This window comes from Oenanthe melanoleuca, chromosome 2, assembly GCF_029582105.1.
Source record: "Oenanthe melanoleuca isolate GR-GAL-2019-014 chromosome 2, OMel1.0, whole genome shotgun sequence".
NCBI classification, from domain to species: Eukaryota; Metazoa; Chordata; class Aves; order Passeriformes; family Muscicapidae; genus Oenanthe; species Oenanthe melanoleuca.
Genome location: NC_079335.1, coordinates 33,954,975 through 33,974,181, shown reverse-complemented (window position 1 = coordinate 33,974,181; position 19,207 = coordinate 33,954,975). Strand labels below are relative to the sequence as shown.

The 19,207-nt window shown below is 39.5% G+C and overlaps 1 protein-coding gene across 1 annotated transcript in view; it reads right to left on the bottom strand.

Moving 5' to 3' along the window:
* The window catches only part of CPA6 (carboxypeptidase A6), an 80,443-nt gene that overhangs the window by 1,776 nt on the left and 59,460 nt on the right, over positions 1-19,207 (bottom strand). The window contains exons 7-10 of the mRNA XM_056486094.1: positions 11,392-11,502; positions 11,055-11,145; positions 6,334-6,536; positions 1,250-1,334 (exon numbers count right to left, since the gene is read on the bottom strand). Of these exons, the coding sequence (XP_056342069.1) occupies positions 1,250-1,334; positions 6,334-6,536; positions 11,055-11,145; positions 11,392-11,502 (490 nt within the window). The remainder of the gene's footprint in view (positions 1-1,249; positions 1,335-6,333; positions 6,537-11,054; positions 11,146-11,391; positions 11,503-19,207) is intronic.

The window sequence follows — 19,207 nt, the reverse complement described above, 5'->3', positions numbered from 1 at the left end:
GTGTTTTGTCTCTGGGTCTCATTGAGTATACTTGCAACTCCAGCTGTTGCTTGCCCTGATCCTGAACACCCTTCAGAGAATAACATAAGCACCCAACACCTGGTGAAATATGCTCAGCACAATATGGATTAGACCCTTCATTTTCATAGGGAAAAATATTTTAACTGTTTTGTGTAAGGCAATACTTTAATAAAAGAGAGTATCTAGAATAAAGCCTCAAACTGTTCTTGTCTCCATGTGAGCACAGTCTAAAGCTTTTCTTCCACAAAGATCTCCCAGCTGGACTGCAGAGCTCTGCATGCTCCTAGGTTTAATTGGGTTTTTTAGGCAATTCATTTGCAGTGAGAAGGGGGAAAGTTGATAAAGTAATCTGCCATCTTCTTTTCAAAATGCTTTTAAAATTCTTTTCATTTGTCTTACTTTCTCACCATTTCCCACAGCATGAGAGCGTTTGCATAGGTGGTGTCTAATATTAACAAACCTTCCTGAGGAAGTGTGCTAGTTTTGCTTTCATTATCTCCTTATGTTGATTACCCAAGACACAGTTTATTATACAGATAAATATCTCATGTGGCCTGCTGTAATCTGCAATTCTGGCATTAATTCACACTGCTTTTCCTTTGACATAGTGACTGACTGTAGTGTAATGAGCACAAGATGATGACTATGCTGTGAGATGGAGGCCCATGATAAGTGGAACTGTAGTTGAAACACAGCAATGGCAGAGGAGATGCAGGAGGTTACTTGTGAAAAGTCTTTAGCTTTTCACTTTTTCAGTGTCTATTGTCATTAGCCACAGCATGCAGACCTCAGGGTTTCAGTAAAGAAAAAAAAGTGTCTTGTTAAGACCTGTGGAACTTCTTTTTCTTTTACCTCTCTACAGAGAGCTGGCCTGACAAATGCTGTTATAACTTAGTTGTGCATTTGCAATATCTGATAAAGATATGGTTTTTAAGACCTTAGTTTTTCATTTTAAAAAACCCCACAGTTTTATATGGTATGAATATATTATTTGCTGGCTTTTGACTCTCAAGTGCGTTGCATTTTAATCTCTTTTATTGCATCAGTTGGGTTAATCTTACTGCAATCAACTGACTAAATCAGTTGCAAAACTTTCTTCTGCGTTGTTCACAACCCAAAACCGGAACAAACTTCATTTAAATAGTGTTTGCATTCTTTGTTATAATGAGGGTGTTCTCCTTCTTACTGTAGGAAGGTCAAAGTCACAAACCTGCAGAAGGAAACTTACACAAAGTGCTGGATGCAGGGCCATATCTGTATCTTACACCATAGGCTGACTGAAGAGCGTTAACAGCATTACAGGCTGCTGATTCCTAGGGAGGAGAAAAAAATCAAATGCATAAATTAGGCTTTGAATTAAATACTGTACTCTGATTGGAACCTAAGTCAATGGATCATTGACCTCTGGTGCAATGCTGTGTTCCATGAGTCTGTGGCAGCTAAGTTAAAATGATTGTAAAGGATAAATGCATGATTTGTTTTTAATGACAGCAATTCCCTGAAAAACTTGGTTTGGTATTTTCATGGCATAAAAGAGTTCACTGCTCCATGAATGATCTGATGTTTAGTATTTGTAATTATAGGTATATATGCCAATTTAGCGACATGACAAATTTAGATGACATGTAAAACCATGAGATGAAATAATCTCTTTTTTTGCAATTTAAAAGCCATGAATGCATTTTCTGAAGATTTATTTCCCAGTTCACTAAACCTGGGCTTGTGGAGGAGAAATGATGTCTTGTTGACACTCACAGTGGTTCAGTGAGCAGAGTGGGAAGAAGGAAGGAGACTCCTGAATCTCTGATTAGCAATGGGTAAATTATAGATAAATGTTCACTGCTGGTCTAACTTTCTCTGGGACCTGATGATGTAGTCTTGGAGAGCTCTTTCCACTATTTTAGAAATGTGATTTCAGTCTTGTACAGGGAAGATCAGTGCCTACATTGCAACAGCTTGTGGCTGAAAGGCTGTTTAGGAGGTTCAGGGTTCATCCTGTGAAACTGTGCAGAAGGCCTGGCCCATGGAAAATTCTGAGACTCACATATGGATAGTGCATTGAAGCACAGAGAAATGAAGCACATATTCAAAAGGAAAAGGAATATTACCCCAATGAAAAGGATATTGGCAAATACACAATAAAGGCTGGGAAAAGTCATCACTCTACAGAGAACAGGAAATTATTATCTTTGGAGCTAGAAGTTCTGGACTTTGAACCACTGCATGAAGCTGCAACGGTTGTTTTAGTTGTTTTATTTCCTTGAACAGAAGGTTTGTTTGGTTTATGCAAGTTTTCATGAGCTCAGTCCTTACCTTGTTATTCATCAAGCACTAACTAAATAAACTGGAGAGGGATTACCCTATACCTACCTTTCCATTTATATGTTTTTCCTAACCTTCCACTTGTTTACCCTTGTCAGGAATCAGGATTCTGACTTAATCCTTGGTCTGACCCATGCAGGCCTTGTCTGTCTGAGTAGACAAGCCAGAGAAACTGCTTTAAATGTCATTAAAAAAAAAAAAAAATCCCTTTCATTTTCCCTTTCAGATGTGCAGATGGGGCTTTGGAGACTTTATTTTACACAGCAACTCCTCTTAGCAAATGAAAGAGCACATTTTTACTCCATTACAAAAATTTGTTAGGCACAACCAGAATTTTTGTTTGTTTAGCAGAAGGAGTTCTGGTTCTGGAGACTCTGACCTTTGCAGCTTCACCTCTTGCCACCTCCATGAGTGAGTGTGTGGAGGCAATGACTGCTTAACTCAGTGTTGCTGGAACTTCTGCAGGGCTGGGATGTGGTTGTCAGCCACAAGGGGTAACCTCTGACTCACCCTAACACCAGTGGTGAGAAGGGCCTGTGCTGTGGGAGAAGGGAGAAGTGCTGTCACTTGGCACTCTTCCTCCAGATGCCTTGACTTCTGAGTTGTGACACACAAGACCTGTGATGGGGTTGGACCCTGTGAGGATGGCAGGGGGGCAGTGTGAGGTCACTGTGGTGGCTGTGGCTGCACAAGGACTGGGAAGGGGAAGCTCCAGCTGCACCAGGTGCTCCTGTCTGGTGCCTGCACTGTCCCAAATACAAGACTGTTGCTCAACCAAAATTTGCAAGCAGCTGTGTTTACCATCCCAGGGTCTTGGTGAGCAGCTGGGATGGGCTGACAATGGCCTGATGCCAAGGGAGCAGGAGACAGGGCTCAGCTGGAGGAGCTGAGAGGGGTGGAGAACAAAGTCCTGATTAATGGCAAGGAGAACGAATGAGAAGACTCCCTGTGCATGAGTTATGCACTGTACAGCATTGAGGCAACAGATAATCCTGCTGAAATCTTTTGAAGAAATAATTTGGCAATGCCCATTTAAAATCAGCACAACAGTAATGGGTTCTGTATAGAGGCAAAGACTATCTGGAGGTCAGACCAGGAGCATCCCAAGTCCATGTCCACCATGTGTGGGCAGGCATCCCTGGGCACTGTGAACTGGAAGATCTTAGCCTTGAGGAATGCAGCTGGCTTCCACTGTTAGAGCCATGTGCCCAAAAAAGGGACAGTTCTCAACAGCATCATGCTGTGCAGGTTGGATACTGAATAAATCCAGGCAACCAGTCTTTGAACACCCTCAAGGAAAAAATGCCACATAAAATGACCAGATTTTTGCAAAGATGTACACAAACTCAGTCATGCCATGTAAGTTCACTGCAAACACTAAGGCAAATGACAGTACAGGAAGGAAAAGGCTGAAAATCAGGTGAAATTTAAAACTCTCGAGATGGATGTGTGTTTCTGCTGGTGTTTTTTTCAGTCTAAAACTATACTTTCATTTTAAGCATCTTAAAAAAACAGATTTCAGGAGAGTGTTAATAAGAGAGTTGTGCCTAAATTAGAACAGAATATGCATGTTGTGATCAGTACACAGCTCTCCAGTTTCAAAGCAGCTCTGAATAATTGAACACTTTAATTGAAATGGTAACTGACAGCTCAGTAGAATGATCAGACCCAGACAGAAACAACCTTTCTTCTGCTCAGAATTAATCTTAGCCCACTGTTAGCACCAAAAGCTATTTATCTGCTATGCATGTGGAGTCTTACTGGTTTCCACTGTAAACAGCACATGTACAGTGCTTGTTCCATCGGTGTCAGGAAATAGAGATTTATCACTTTCCAGCTCACTGCAATTCCCAAGACAACTGGAGAATCTGAAACCTCAGTCTAAGTCATCATTTTTGAGAATTCACATATTAAAAACTGTACATTTATTAGCCACCAGGTGATAGAACCTTTGGCTGTAGGCAAGTATTAAAACACACAAATAAATAACAGGTATTCCCTTAATTTTCACTATGATCCCTATAATGAGCTTTATAAATAACAGGAAATTACTTAGTTTCCTATTTCAACCTCCCTCTTGTTTTTGACTGACTGCAATGAAAAGAAGTATAATGTTCAAATACTGACAAGATACTTAGAATTGGTATTTGGCTTCCATTTGTCTATGAGAGTTGTTTAAAATACTGTCTTTTTTGTTCCTTTAGGTCTGCACTCCACTCCCTCTAATGAGAAGCCTGATCCAAGGTCTTGCAGACCTGAGGAACACCTGCTAAACATCAAAAACTGGGATCCTTTGGTCTAAAAGCAATAGGTAGAAAGGCAGAATGTGTACAAGCTGAGGGGCAGTTCTGCCCTATCTCAGATTGGAATTGTCCCTTAAGCAACAAGAACAACAAAATATATTGGTGTGTGTGAAAACTCAGATAAATGTTCCTTCTCCTTACAGAGAATTTCCCATCTATAGAATCTGCTATTGCCTTATATTACTCTGGACATTTTAGTCAGATACCAAATAATCATATTCTTGCAGAGAAGTTGCTGATTCTTCCTAACACCATATCTTTACCATCTTCTCTGTTGTCTGTTCTTGAAAAACAATATGCTTGCACCTGCTGATCTTCAAAGGAATAAGAACCTATGATTTTAAATTCCCAGTCTATGTTTTTTTGCCAACTAAATAGTCATCACTTCACTTGGGGAACTCCTTTCTCCTTGTCATTCCCCAAAAGAGTGTGAAGGTAGGAAAAAAAATTCATAAATTTATCCACAGTCATTACAGGTTTCAGTGGTCAGTCCCCACAAGTCTCATATTTTTAGCTCCTCTGGCTGCTTAGTTAACATCTAATTTGCTCTGTTTCACAGGAATGGCATCAGATAGAAGAATGTTTAGTAGCTACTGAATTTAAGTGTCTCAACAGAAATAAAGCTACAAAGAGGGTTTAGTTTGTGGAGTCCTGGCTGTGCAGTCCCCTGAGGGAACAGCTGAGTGAAACTTCAGTGAAGCCCCAGGGACTGACAACATCATTTATTCTGCAGGGGATAAATCTAAGGTGCAGCTAAGCTCATTTGGAGAAAACTAGCTTAAACCAGCAAGTTAAAAGTCACGACAACTTTCAAGGTCAAAATGGGAGATAAACGAAAAATGCAATTTTACTCAGGACTGAGGGCAAAAGAGAGGCTCATGACTGGTTGGTGCAATGTGAGTCTCTGAGCAGGAGCAAACAGAGAGCAAAGCTTAGCCATGTGTCCCTCAGAGAATAAGCCATAAGGGGGGGTTTCATGAACAGGAGGCTGCCTAAAACAGACCTCAGACTGCAAGCAGAGAGAATAGCTCTGCATTTGGATGAGCATGGAATACATGAAATGTACTCATCTGTGAATCAATAGGCTTGCATCAAAAATATACTCTTATTAATTTAATTTTCTAATATACAGGAGCTGCTGGTTTTAATTACCTGCTTGTCTGAAAGGGTTGAAAACACTGTATCTGACCTGAATGATACATAATGCAATTGAAGCTTTAATTTTGGTGAAATCTAAGAGATTCTTCCTTGAAGTAATAAACATAAATAGTTTCAATTTTATTTTGTTCATAACATTGAAGATGATCTTCTTTGTTCTCCTAGTGTTTAAGTTCTGGGCATAAAGAGACAGAATTTCAGATAGTTGCCCAAGGACCTAACTATGTAATTCCCATTACAGTTAATTAAATAAAATTATAATAGCTGTAATGAAAACTTAGGGATTTATCCTAGAAAGTAATTTAGAGGGACTGATGGATGAAAGGCATGATACCATTTTAATCAAATTACCACTGACTCATGGTGAGTGAAGGTTATATAACCAGAAATGTGATTGCAAGTGGATCCAGAATAACTACTGCTCAATATTATTTATGTGCAAAGTATTAAAGAAACAAGTCTCCTCTCAAAACAAAATGTACCAAAAAATATACAGAGAAGCACATTCTCCAAGTTTTAATGTACTTACCACACAGTTGAAGTTTGGAATGGTTGCATATTTGTAGGAATAAGGGTACAGCAGCATCTGTGCATATGCATGGAAGGACAAATAGGCTTTTATTTGTTTCCGGTGTTTGCGAAGAAAATGAGCAACAGCCTTTACTTCAGGCTCAGACTCGGGAAAAGGACCACAGTAAGTGTCATCACATGGGTGTAATGAAGCACCTTCATCTAGAGGTTGAAAGAGAAATGTGGTGGTGAACACTCACAGAGACATTCCAAGGGTCAGCTTCTGGCTCAACCTCTTTTGGCGCATGTGCAGAAGTGTGAAAAGCAATAAACAAATTCAAGTGCTATCTTGTGCCTGATGGGCATGAGCCTGGGGGACCTCAGTGCAGCAGGCTGCTTGTTCATCTAGACACACCAAGCTCCCAGTTGGCCAACTATACATGATTCTCCCCAGAGGATACATCCTTTCCAGCTGAAAGAGGAGAACCTGACTTCATTGTATTTTCTTCCCTGGCTTTTCGCATCAGCCGCACACTTTATGACAGCATTGCAGGATTAAAAGTATTGATGGGTCTCAGTTGGTCTGTGTGAAACCAGAGAGCTATACCTCTTTCATTAGTCTGTCCCAGGACAAATCCAGCCTTTTACAGCTTTTAATGTACTACCTACTCAGCGATGGTTGCAATGGTAGGTAGACAACCTCAACAGGGATCATCTTAAAAACATCATAATAGTGCCTATTGTTACCCCTGCAAACCTCTTGGGAAAAAAAAATAATAGCCACATGGGATGACTGCTCAGTCAGTTAAAATAGAAATCACCTCAGTTTGCACAGGACCTAACTTTGCTTCAGGTTTGGGACAGGGGCTCAGTTTTGAGAATATCTTTATGTCAACATGCTCAGGTAGCAACAAGCTGTACAGGAGTAGCCTACATATAATATCCCATGAGGCACTGAAAGATGAAACTTAGAAAAGGAGATGTGGTGGTGGCTCCTTTATAATTTAGCAATTCTGGATCTAAGCCATCGTCTCATTTACAGCTTAGGGCCTGGGCCTAAAAGAACAATATTTATGCAAATCTACTCTGCTCTTTCATCTGCTGCAATTTCAAAATACCACACGTTTCTGCATTGACCTGCAGAATAATAACAGTTTGTTTGCAAACTTCCCTGGAGCCATCAGGGACTTACTACAACAGAGTTTTATTAGCTTTCCTTTGTATAGTGTTCCTATGTTTGGTGTTCCTACTGCCACCTTCAATTAATAAGAAAAGAGCTGTGTGTGAGAAGGCATAATGATATCAACTAAAACAGGGTTATGCAATCAACCTAATGCTGGGGAGAAAAAAAAAAGTGGGAGAATTTCATGCTGCAGTTTCATTTGTAAGATGAAAATTGAGGCTATCATTCAATGGCCACAGGTGGAGATTTCAAAGGGTATTAGTGCTTGGATTGCAGTGGATATGGAAGGGTTATAGAGAGGGCAGATGGTCTTCTCCATGCAGAACAGATGGCCACCAAGTCATCCAAATCCCAAGAGCACTCTGCCTCGATTTCTTTTCAGATAATATAGCTACAGGAGAGTTATTTAATAGTCTCCAGAGCTTTTTTTTTTTTTTTAAATGGATACTTCATCTCCTGTTTCAGTGTTGTACACTGAATCATGGCAATGGATAACACTGTTAATAAACAGTGGATTCCTACAAACTAATGGTAAAATGACCCAATGGTAAAATATGGCTCAGTTTAGAGACTGCCAGGGAAGGAAAAAAACCTCTCTAAACTGTTCAGCCTATTATGGTGAGCCATGTGCCATCCCAGATGTAGTTAATGGTTTACCATAAGTGAAGCTGGCTGGTAAAAAACCAGAGGAGGTTTCCATGGTGGCCTTGGATAATGTAAGGATATGCTCAATTTTCATACATGAAGTTCTTTTAAAGTAACTCAATAATGAAAAAAGAGTCGATCCAGTATGGATCAGCTGCTGTGACATTTCTAATTTACAGTCATGAGAAGCAAATGGGATTGTGTAAAATGTTGCCATGCTGCCTTATTTTTGTACCTGATAGCATACCGGGGGAGGACAAGCATCCTCTAACATCCATCATGAGACCCAATGAACAAAGGAAATGTGTGCCAAGACTGATAAAACCAGTGCTTTGCTGAAGGAGGAAGACTGAGGGGATGAATGAGCTAAAGCATGATTTTCAAACTTCATTTTTCAAGCTGTTTCTGCCAGTATGGGATACTGTCCTCAGTGAGCATTGGGGTGCACTGGAAATTGGGATGTGCTGGAAATTTTAATTCCCACTGTGCTCTCTTGGGGATTTGGATGCAACTGCTTTAACTAGATTTGCCCTGTGACTTAAATTAATTTGAAATACCTCATGATTTCCTTTAAAGTTGCTATTATTCCATTATCATTAAACAATTATTGTACATTTATGTGAACTATGAGGAGTATTTCTGCCCAGAGTTCTTGCTGCCAGTATTCACGTGGGTCTGTGTGCAATTTGTGTGCACTGCTTTGAGTACAGGTTGCTGCAACATGAAGTCCAGCAGTGGTATGGCCCTTTGCTTGGTCCCCAGAGAGTCATAAAGCTTACATCAAAGTCCCACACTAGAAAGGGAGAGGCAGATGGGATGCTGTGTTTTCAGCACTGACTAGCTCACAGCTGATAGTGTTTGGCAGCTTTGCTGAGGCCAGTCTCTGCCACAGCACATCTGCCTGGAAGCCCCACTGTGAAGTTCAAGACTGTCTGAAAACTCTAAGTGCAAGTGAACTGAATGAAAAGGTTTTTACAAGTAGTTTTAAATGTTAAACACACCATGATTACACCAGCCTCAAAGTGTGATATGATCCAGATTCTTCTCTGACTCATTTGATGTCAGATATTAATGAGGACACCAGGTGACTGGTTAGGGTCATCTGAGTACCAGTCAGCCCAGTTCATGAAAGACCTTTTTATTCTCCATCAAAATAGACAATCAGACAGACTTTGGGGTCCAAAGCAGGAAGTGGAGCATGTGCTTGTTGGGATGATAAGCAGACTTGAAAGAATTTTTATTTTTTAAGTTTGGGGATCTGCGTGGGGACCTGTCTTTCATGTTCAGTTCAGGGGAAAAATGCAACGAGTAGGGAATTACAACACAGAATATGAGTGAGTATTGTTACAGTTTCACTAAGCCTAGAAAAAATAATTTTTGAATGAAAACTAAGCAAACATTTTTAGGACTGAATTAAAAATGTGTTTTAATACAGTGGTTAGGGAGGAGGAAGAAGGAGGAGGAGGAACCCAAGAAAAATTAATTAGAACTAGAAAGAAAATGCACTGAGTATTAATTTTGCACTGATAAGTGCCTAACATACGTCTTTCAACACACTATAAGAGAACTGATCATTCCAGTAATGCCAATGGCTATCTTCTGAACAGTAAATGGGTGTTTCCCAAAATACCTGCAGTTTACACTGAAGTAAACAATGGTAACAGTGATGCAGGACTGGTTCATTTTTATGTTATTTTTGCAGCATAAAATTGCCTTAAAGATTGTTATAGCAGCCCTGTCCTCTGTAACAGAGGGCTTCTCACTAACACAGGCTTTCTGTAATTGCTTCTGTCTGAGTCCTCTCCTTAGAGCAGGTAAAGTTGAAAACAATTTGAAGCAACTTTCACAGGTCCATACTGGATTGAATGTATGCATCTGTTCAGGTTCACTTTTATCCTTACAGTTTTCAAAACCCCACTTAAAGAATCCAGACTGTGCAGTGCTCACCCCTCCTGCATGCAATCAGAGTATTGTGGGAACATCTAGAGACTTCCAGAGCAAGAGGGATGGGCTGAAGGCAGGGCCCTTGCACTACACAAACACCATTTCTTGTCTTTACAAGCTTGTAATATAAATAAGGAAGGTGGACTAATGCTGGATGAGAAAACAGCTGCACAGAGAGCTGAAGGAAGTTCCTTAAGATGGGAGGGCAGGTCAGCAAGTATATACTGTGTATTTAAGTGTTCTTACTTCCTTACAACAGAGCTTTTAGGGGCTGCTTACCCCACTGTGAATTGCACTATCTTTAGGTAAGATTTAATAAAATACCCTTTTTTCTTGGTGGACCCTTTACAAATCTTCTGATAGTTATTTCATTACTGCTGCATTCTCCATGCAAAACCCAGGCCAATTTTTATGAAGTACTTACAGAAGTGCTGGGAATTTAAAATTGTATCTCCATGCATTTAGAAGCACCTTCTTTCTTTATTAAATCACTAATAATAATGGCCTTAAGGACATGGAGGCCAGCAAAGTAAGTTTGACATTTCCAAAGGTAAAATAATTTCAGAGAAATGGCAAATTGAATAAAATGAAGCTTGAAATGTTTCCTGAAGCTGCAGTTAGGTAAATCTTGAAAAGTCATGGTTCATTCTCAATACTATGCTTCAAATTATTTATTATTGCTAAAATACAGAATAGTTGTATGTGTGATTTTAAAAATTTTGCCACATTCTCCATGACAAGTTTTCATTGATGATAAGGTCTGTTTTTCCAATGTTGAGAACTCTTTTTTTTAGAAGTTAGTAGGAAGATTTGAGCCTTGGCTTATGGCTTCATGGGAAAAAATCTTCAAGGACAGAAAAGAGAGCACTTCACAACAGATGTGATCTAACCCACTTGGGTAATTACCTCTGTTGGATAATTAAATACAGGGTAATCTGAACTGGGGACCAAAGTATCTCCATACTTACCACACCATTTCACTTTCCAGTTGCGATTAGCATCAACACCATGACAGTGAAACCTCATGTTCTTTGATCTTGTTTTCCTCCAAAATCGATCCTAGCAGAAGTTACAAAATATTTAAATAGCAATATTACTCTATTTTGGCAAAAATCTGTTTGTACACATAACAAATCAACCCTGGTAAAGATATTCAGTATTCTGTTTTAAGGGGAGTAATTTACTTCCATTTTGCAAGGCACAAAGTGCTGGACCAGATTTATACAGTCACCTTTCAATAATGTAATAACTACTTGATCTTTCTTGTCTGAATAATTTTTGAGTAATACTACTGCCATTACTTACATATGTCCAGCTGAAATGATATCCATCCACATTAAATACAGGCATGATATAGAAATACAGCTGAGTTAGCATCTTTCTCATGTCAGGATCAGTCTGGTATGTCTGAAGAGCCTAAAGCAGGAAAGCCAAAGAAAATAGTTTCCATAATAAAAATAATTTCTCAGTTAAGTATTGTGATGGACTGTGAGAATCATTTGGCAGTACAGAGGACTGTTCTCATGGCAGCACAGACATCCTTCTAACTGTGTGTGAAAGGCTGACACCCTCCTGCAAATGTGATTCAGACAGTGTGTGAACCTGTGAAAAAGGTGTTCTAAAGACCCTATTCTCTCTGCTTCTCGGTTGCTTTCAATACTCAAGAAAATAAAACTCGTATCACAAAGAAGCAAATGCATACAAAGTTTTTCTTGAAGTAAGTGCTGAAAGTCAGTGGAATAGATTCTTAGTTGAAGAAATGAGTTTAGCTCCTGTTAGACAGTGGAGCCCTGTTGTTTCCACAAGATGATTTGATAAGGTCTTGAAGCATTTAAAGCTCACATTAACAACACAGCTTTTGTTTGTATTCAAAGCAGCTTACTATATTCACTATTATCAATACAGGCAGTTTATTCCTTACAATTTAGACACCTTTCTATTTTTGGAGAACCTTTAATATATAGGTTAGTAGAAGAAGTCTAGGTGGGCAAGTTTTTGGTTTTTTATCCATTCTGCATCTTAGAAAAATGCAGCAAAATCAGAGACTCCTCAGCAGTTCTATTTGCTAGTGCCAGAGATGCTCCCTTACCAGGTCCAGGAAGGTTATACTCCACATTCTCTTGCAAATACTGTCCCTTGTCATAGCTGGGCATCAAGTTTGCATCCTTCAAAGTTTAAGTCTTGATTTTATAAGGTGAGGAATCCAGTGCTTCATGTGGCAGGTGGAAAGAATATCACACTGATGCTGGGTTCAGAGGCATTCCTGAGCCTGGCTCCTCTCCTCCTGCTGCTGTGATTACAGCCTTCTGCTCTGCAGTATTTCTGGCCCTTCAGATCTGAAGAGTAGCATGTGTTTGGAGAGCAAAGGGAAACATTTGCTCTGAAATAAACTGAGCTAAATGCTTTTCAATTGACAAATGCTTGGGAGCAGTGTGAAGTACAGGAATTCAATAATTCTGGCCTCCTAGCTATGCAGCTGTTTGAATTACTGAAGCTGCCATGGGAGCTGATGGATGCTTAGTGTGGAATACCTGTAAGAAATAACCATATATTTGGGCATGTCTGTGGCTGAAATTTACTCACAGAGGAGTATGAAATTTCTTTTCTTTACTGAGGGGATTAGTGGGACTTGTAAATACTTCTTCTGTGTGGTTCATTAACTGTACCCCTGTTGTGCAGTGCTTTCTCCTTAGCCAGCTTCATCTCATCCTCCCAGAAGTGCTCTGCACGTGCAAGTCCTTCAGCCTCACTGTCAGATCCAAAGCAGCACTTTATCCTTGTGGAAAGCCAGCTCATCCAGTGCTACTCCACACTGAGCTCTTCTGTTTCAGCCAGGCAAGAGGAGGGGACAGTAAGAAACAGAAGGCAAAGGGGCAAAGCACAGAATGAAATGAGACTTAGGCAGCAGCTGGGACAGGGTGGTGTGGAGCATTGCACATTAGGTTGAGATCCTGAAAGAGGTATTTACAAGGGAGAAAAGAATGACAGTATGCTTTTGAGGGGAATATTGATGGACTGCCCAGGAGAAAGCCCCAGCCAATGTGGGTTCCCTAGTCCATTTAGCAGAAATTCCCCAAAAATTCTCAGCTGCTATTTCATTTAAATTTGATTAACTTGTATTAAAAAGCCATATCAAGTCTTCAAATAGATTTGGATTAAAATAATGGCTGAGGAAACTGCAAAAAGATTCGTTTTATCAAAAAATCTATTTGTCATATCAGTGTTTACTCAAAAATAATGACCATGAAAATAAGGACTGTGTGTCATTGCTATTTCAGATGCAGAGAACACGTGCTGAAGTAAACAGGGCACTATGTGAATTGGGCTGGCCCTGCACTTAAATCTGCACAGGATTTAGAGCCTGTAGGGTAAGTATGGATATTAAACTGGTAAAGCCGTTCTTACAGTTGGAAACAGAACCAACCCATGCTTCAAAATGTGAGGCAAGGAAAACGAACATTTTTATCTTGCTTATTTCAGGAAGAAGTAGTTTAGCTGAGGAGGAAATAAAGCACCACACATCACTTCCTTGATTTTTTTACTGCTCTTCTCTTTTTAAACAGTATTAGCAAATTAAGCTCAGGTTGTATCCCTGTGCTGTGTATTTACATAGGAGTGATGATGAAACTGGCATATGTGTTTGTATCTGCCATTCTTTTCGCTGTCAGTTACACCTGTAGTTATGCATTTTGTTACACTGGGCTATACACTGTGTTTTAAACTGCAGTGCTGTAAGACTCAACTCTTTAAAATGCTTTTAAAATAATCTCCTTTAAAAAACTACAGATAATAATAAATAAATAAATAAATAAATAAATGTAAGGTAATACACTGCTTAAAATTGCATGAATGAATTTTGTGTATTTTTCGGAATCTTTCAAAATTGGCAAGAAGTGGCATAATGAAAATATTTAAATTAAGACTTTTAAATATACAATATGTTTTAAATCCTGTGAATAATAAATTTTCCTTGCTAGGTGAAAGCACCATCATTTAAAAACATAAACAAAATATAGGCAGCAACATGTCAAGTTTTATAGTGACTCTCTGTTATTTTAATGCCTGTTGTCATTGACAAAATACTAGAAGAGACTTTGGAAAGCATTATAGTCCCCAGTAATAATCCTCAAAATCTGAAGTCTTAACGTTGGTTTAGAGCCAAATCTGTCATTCAATTCTGTTCTTTAAAGAATATATAGACTTTTTAATAACTTTGTTACCCTTTTAGGGTAGTATTTCATTAAATACAAACATGTCTAGAGTGGCTTTCTTCTTTGAAAGCAGGCAGATAGTGGAAGTGACATCATATTCACTCTTCCTGCGGAAAATACTTTGTCTTTATCTGGTATTTTTATTTGATATATGTAATCAGGCAAGACAGACAGTATAATCCTTGGCAGTGAGCCCTACAGTTACCAAGGTGAGTCCTTGCTGGAGCAAAGCCCACAACTTGCTTTGTGTGACGTGACCCTCGAGTCCTCCCAGCACAGGTCATGTGAACCAGCTCCCCCACCCAAATGCGCTCTCTCTGCTGTGATGTGAGCAAGGCGAGTGCCAACCATCAGTGAATTAACTGCACTGTAGTTTGCAGAGAGCTCTCAGAATATGAGTGGATTCTGCTTCCCCATCATGCAATCAATAGCAGCTTTGCTGCTGAATGTGCAGAGAGCCAGACCAGCCCAATAAACGCTGAATTGTGTTATTAGTGAGTGAACAGATGATAGAGGAACACTGCCAACACCGTGCAAGCAGGGAGTGGGGAAAGGATCAGTGATTAATAGGATGGGGCTCGATCATCTGGATCAGCTGAGTGATGGCTGCTGATAGAGCTATACCTCAGGCTGGCTGAGGATATGGCCCAAAGGAAATTTAATTTAAGGGATGAAGCAAACAAAAGAGCTATATTGTAAACTGCCAAGGCAATAAAGGCAAGAGTGTAAAATGGATTTAGGATGCAGTTAGGCTTTTTGTAAAATCAGGGGATTGACTGAGAAGGACAAACCAAGGATACAGGATTGGGAGAAACTCTGAAATCCCAGTTGAGCTTAGTAAGGATTTGCTATCCCACAATTAATTATTATTAAATTTAAGGTAACAACCAGCTTTTGCTGTTTCTGATTTTGAATTAAACAATCATACTGAATTAAATAGTTGCTATTTTAGCACAAGGAATTGACTCCATTTACTGCTCTGCCAGAAATCGCACAAAACTGCTTCTGGCAAAACAGGATTAACTCTTCCCTGCCATTATTAAGATACCAGTTAAAACATATTTTCTGAGAGTAACACACAATATTTTACTTTTATCTGCGCGTGTTACACTTTAGCAGGCTGACACTATGATCTGCCATTCAGGCCTTCATTGCCACTTTATCAGTTTGGCAAGTTAGTAATTAGCTCAGTCTCTGCTCTTGGAAACAGGTCAGCTTTTTATCTCTGTTTTCCCTTTTACTGCTGTTTTACTGCTAGTGTCCTGCTTTGGCATTCAAATCACAAGCAGAGTGGTAAGCCCATTATTAAGGCTAAGATACAGCCAAGTATTTAAAAACAAATGGCTTAAAACAAAGGGTCAAATTTTCAAGGCTGAAGCTTGAACTTCGTCTAATTTATCCTTTTTGTTCAATACAAAGCAAAACCTTCCTTCCTCTTTGAAGGCATTTACCACAGGAGAAACCCAGAAACAACTAAGAAAGAGGAGTGTGCTGCAACTTCTCCTTAACACCCATAAAAACAGTCTGACAAGAAGAATCTGCAGAATCCCAAAGACTTGATTAGCTCCTTGAGGATGCAAATGGAAAAGAGGCTGAAGCACAGAAGAGGCAGAGGGATGATGGTGTGATCGACATGTTAGAGAAGCAAACAGCCACTCCAGGAATCTTGTGCAAGGCTGGGACCACTCAAGCAAGGACAGGATCTTGTGGGAAAGAAGATTCACAATTACACAGATCTTAGTAGAAATTGGAGACACAGCTTCTTGGTTCTACTCAGAGAGGTGGCACAAAAAAAAAAAAAAAAACAAACCCAAAAAAATACCCCAAAATAACCAAAAAAAACCCCCAAAAAAACCCTCTCAGATTGCAAACAAGTCAAGGACTGCCTATCTGGGGAAAAAAAAAGGCCTGAGTTACTCTGAAGCACTGTGAATGCTTTGAAAGGAGCAACACAGATTTCTATACTAGTAATTGTAAGAAATTAGTGCCCACCAAGATATAGGCCTCTGAAAAATGTAATTATTGGATTTTGCATCCTAATTGTGTTGCTCCATGGTAATACACACTGAGGGAAACTCAAGAGAACTCACTTGGACACAAGGTTTAACTGAATTTTTGAGACACAATTAAATACTTAAGATACAAACAATTGCTTGTAATTCCATTTCTGGAACAAATAAATTGTTCAACAGATGGAATTTCTTTCACAGTCCTTTGTCATGCACAGTAGTGTTGCTGCATATCAGCAGTTTTACTGAGGCTCTGATTACTCAGTACCATCATACAGGAGTGGACTGCTGAAACACAGAGAAGAGTTTCTTCCTTAGGGCAACTAATGTGTTGGAACAACAATGTGAATTCTTTTCATGCCTTGAAGAAGAACAGACACAACAGCTTAAAAGCCTTCAGGGGATAGAATCTGAATGTCCTAGTGATGAATACTTAAATAGGAATTTACAGGAGCAAGTGTCACTGAAGAATTCCTATCACAGGCACAACACAGCTGCAGTGTTACTTTTCTCTCATCGAGATCTACTCACATTGTGAAAAATTAATAGCTGCAAGCAAAATGAAAGCACTTTTTACCTTCTTAAGATCGTGGGTAAGCAGGAAGATGCAGCTGAGTAGCTGAAAGTGCACATAAAAAATAATGCAGTACTTACTTTCTTTTGGAAAAGGAAAACCGAAAACAATTTTAAATTTTTTTCTTTTTTTTTTTTTTTTAATTTGTCATCGTTAAGGTGCAAAAGCAAAGGAAAGAACCTTCCCTAAACTGTTTTATTGTTGAATAAAACCTGGGAAATTCCACCACGGATCAAAAGGGACAGAGGTACTTCACAGCCTAAAAAATGGTTTGCCACAGTTGCCTTTAAAACAATGCATCACATGCCTCGTTGTGGTGGTACCATGGTACTGCACTCCATCTTTTTGGCATTGGCTTAGATTTTATCCATTAAAGAAAAAAAAAAGCATCACAACTGAGGCCCCAGACCAGGAAGCTCTTGTTCATAGTGTTCACTGCTGCTTCATTTTCCTTCTCCTCAGTTGTGGTGCAGATTTTCAGTAGCAAGCATGTGCTAGAGAGATGCAGATACTCAGAGAGAAGTGATGTATAGGATTACTGCCAAGAAAAGGGAACACATTCAGAACTGAAACAGCTGTGGAGTGGAAGGGAGACATTGAGTAGAAGCAGAAACTACTACACGTAGGTGTGAATACTGCACATGAACTTCAAATGGCAGGAACAGCATTTGCAGGATGGAAAAAAATCATGAGGATAAAACAAATTCTGCATTGGTACCAGTGCCTCTTGCTGCTGAAAGGCTGATGAATGAAGTGCTGAGTGAAGAGGCTGGAAGAGGTGATCTCTCTGATGGAGAAAAAACAAATAGTGTTTCAGGCAGAAGCTCCTGACAGAGAAGAATGAATTAGCTAAAGACAAGTAAGGCTGAGTGTTTCAAATATAGATACTGCAGGATGAAACAGATGGATTTTTTCCTCCAGATAATGAATATCTAGGGAGCACTCAGAGGAGTCCATTTTTTTCTCCCTGAAATCAGGCAGCTAAAAAGACAGCTGGGGAGACTAGAATCTGGTAAACAATAAAAATTAAGCTGCAAGGGTTATATTGTTTACTGAAGGAGCTGCAGACTCTTTTGCAGACTCAGTTTGTGGAGAGATTGTCACCAGATGATTGGTCCTTCAAGGTGAAAAAAGCCCAGTTTTTGTGGTGCTGTCACCACTGGCACCTGTGAAGGAGTCTGCAGGGAGGCAAAACAGCCCTGGGGAGCTTCTGACTCTCCTAAACCAAGGGTAAACTAAAAATTGATCAACTGGAGGAAAACCCAGATAGGAAGATTTCACAGAGTAAGAAAATGCAATTATTTAAAGAGCAAATAATATTTAATGTCAATCCAACATCAGCTAAAGAGCTTTAGCTGAAGGGAACAGACTTTGGAAAGAAAGAACATCCAGCTAAATGGTGAAAGGAAAAAGCTACAGGTACAATGCTTTGGCTTTGCATGCCTCTCATTCACTTTGGAATATTGCAAATTATTTCAAAAGCTCTTCAGATTTTTGAGGACCATCAGTCAAAGATACTTTAGGAAAAGAGGCATTCCTGTTCCCAGGAAAGGACTGGCACAAATGTCTGATTTGTATGGAGAAGCAGGATGTTTTCTTTCCTCTATGGTTCAAAATTTCCACTTGGACAACTCCAAAAAACTAAGCCTATCACAGCAGGTGGAACACAATGTTTCAAAGAATAACTAAATATAGGTGTAATGAGCATCCTTTGAATTACTCTTAGTCTGAAACCCTGGGATGTGGGAACACAGCATTTCAGTTGTACCTGTTCAAAAGACTTTAGTCAGTTGACAAGTGATAGATAAAGTATATAATCTTTAGGAAACATTATTGTGTTGCTTCACTTAAATATCTTACACACCCCCAAGATCAGACTATTTCTGAAGCGGGTAAAAAACCTAGTATCTGAATTTGATAATTAGGCAGTATTTCAAGGCTCTGGTAGTTATGGATTAGACAGGGAAAGAAATTTTCTAAATCCTAAAGAACTACTGGTTTTGATGGAGCTTAGGAAGACCCAGCAATGATCCAAAATGTGAAACTGTTTTCCTGACAGTGTGGGCTTCAGCACTGGAATGAATGACTGAGTGCTGCTCTGAGTGTTGGTGCAGGATATTGCAGATGTTTTGTTCATCAGGACACAGACTGTGGAATTTTGTAGAATGAGTGCTACACTGGCTTTCAGCAGATCTTAAAGTAAGAATACTTATAGCTTTACTGCCTCCTGACCACATGGCCTGAGCAGTGCAGAAGAGCCAACCCTTTTTAACACTGTCTGTGTCTCTTTCTTGGCCCTGCATCTGAGTGCACTGATGTCCTGCCCG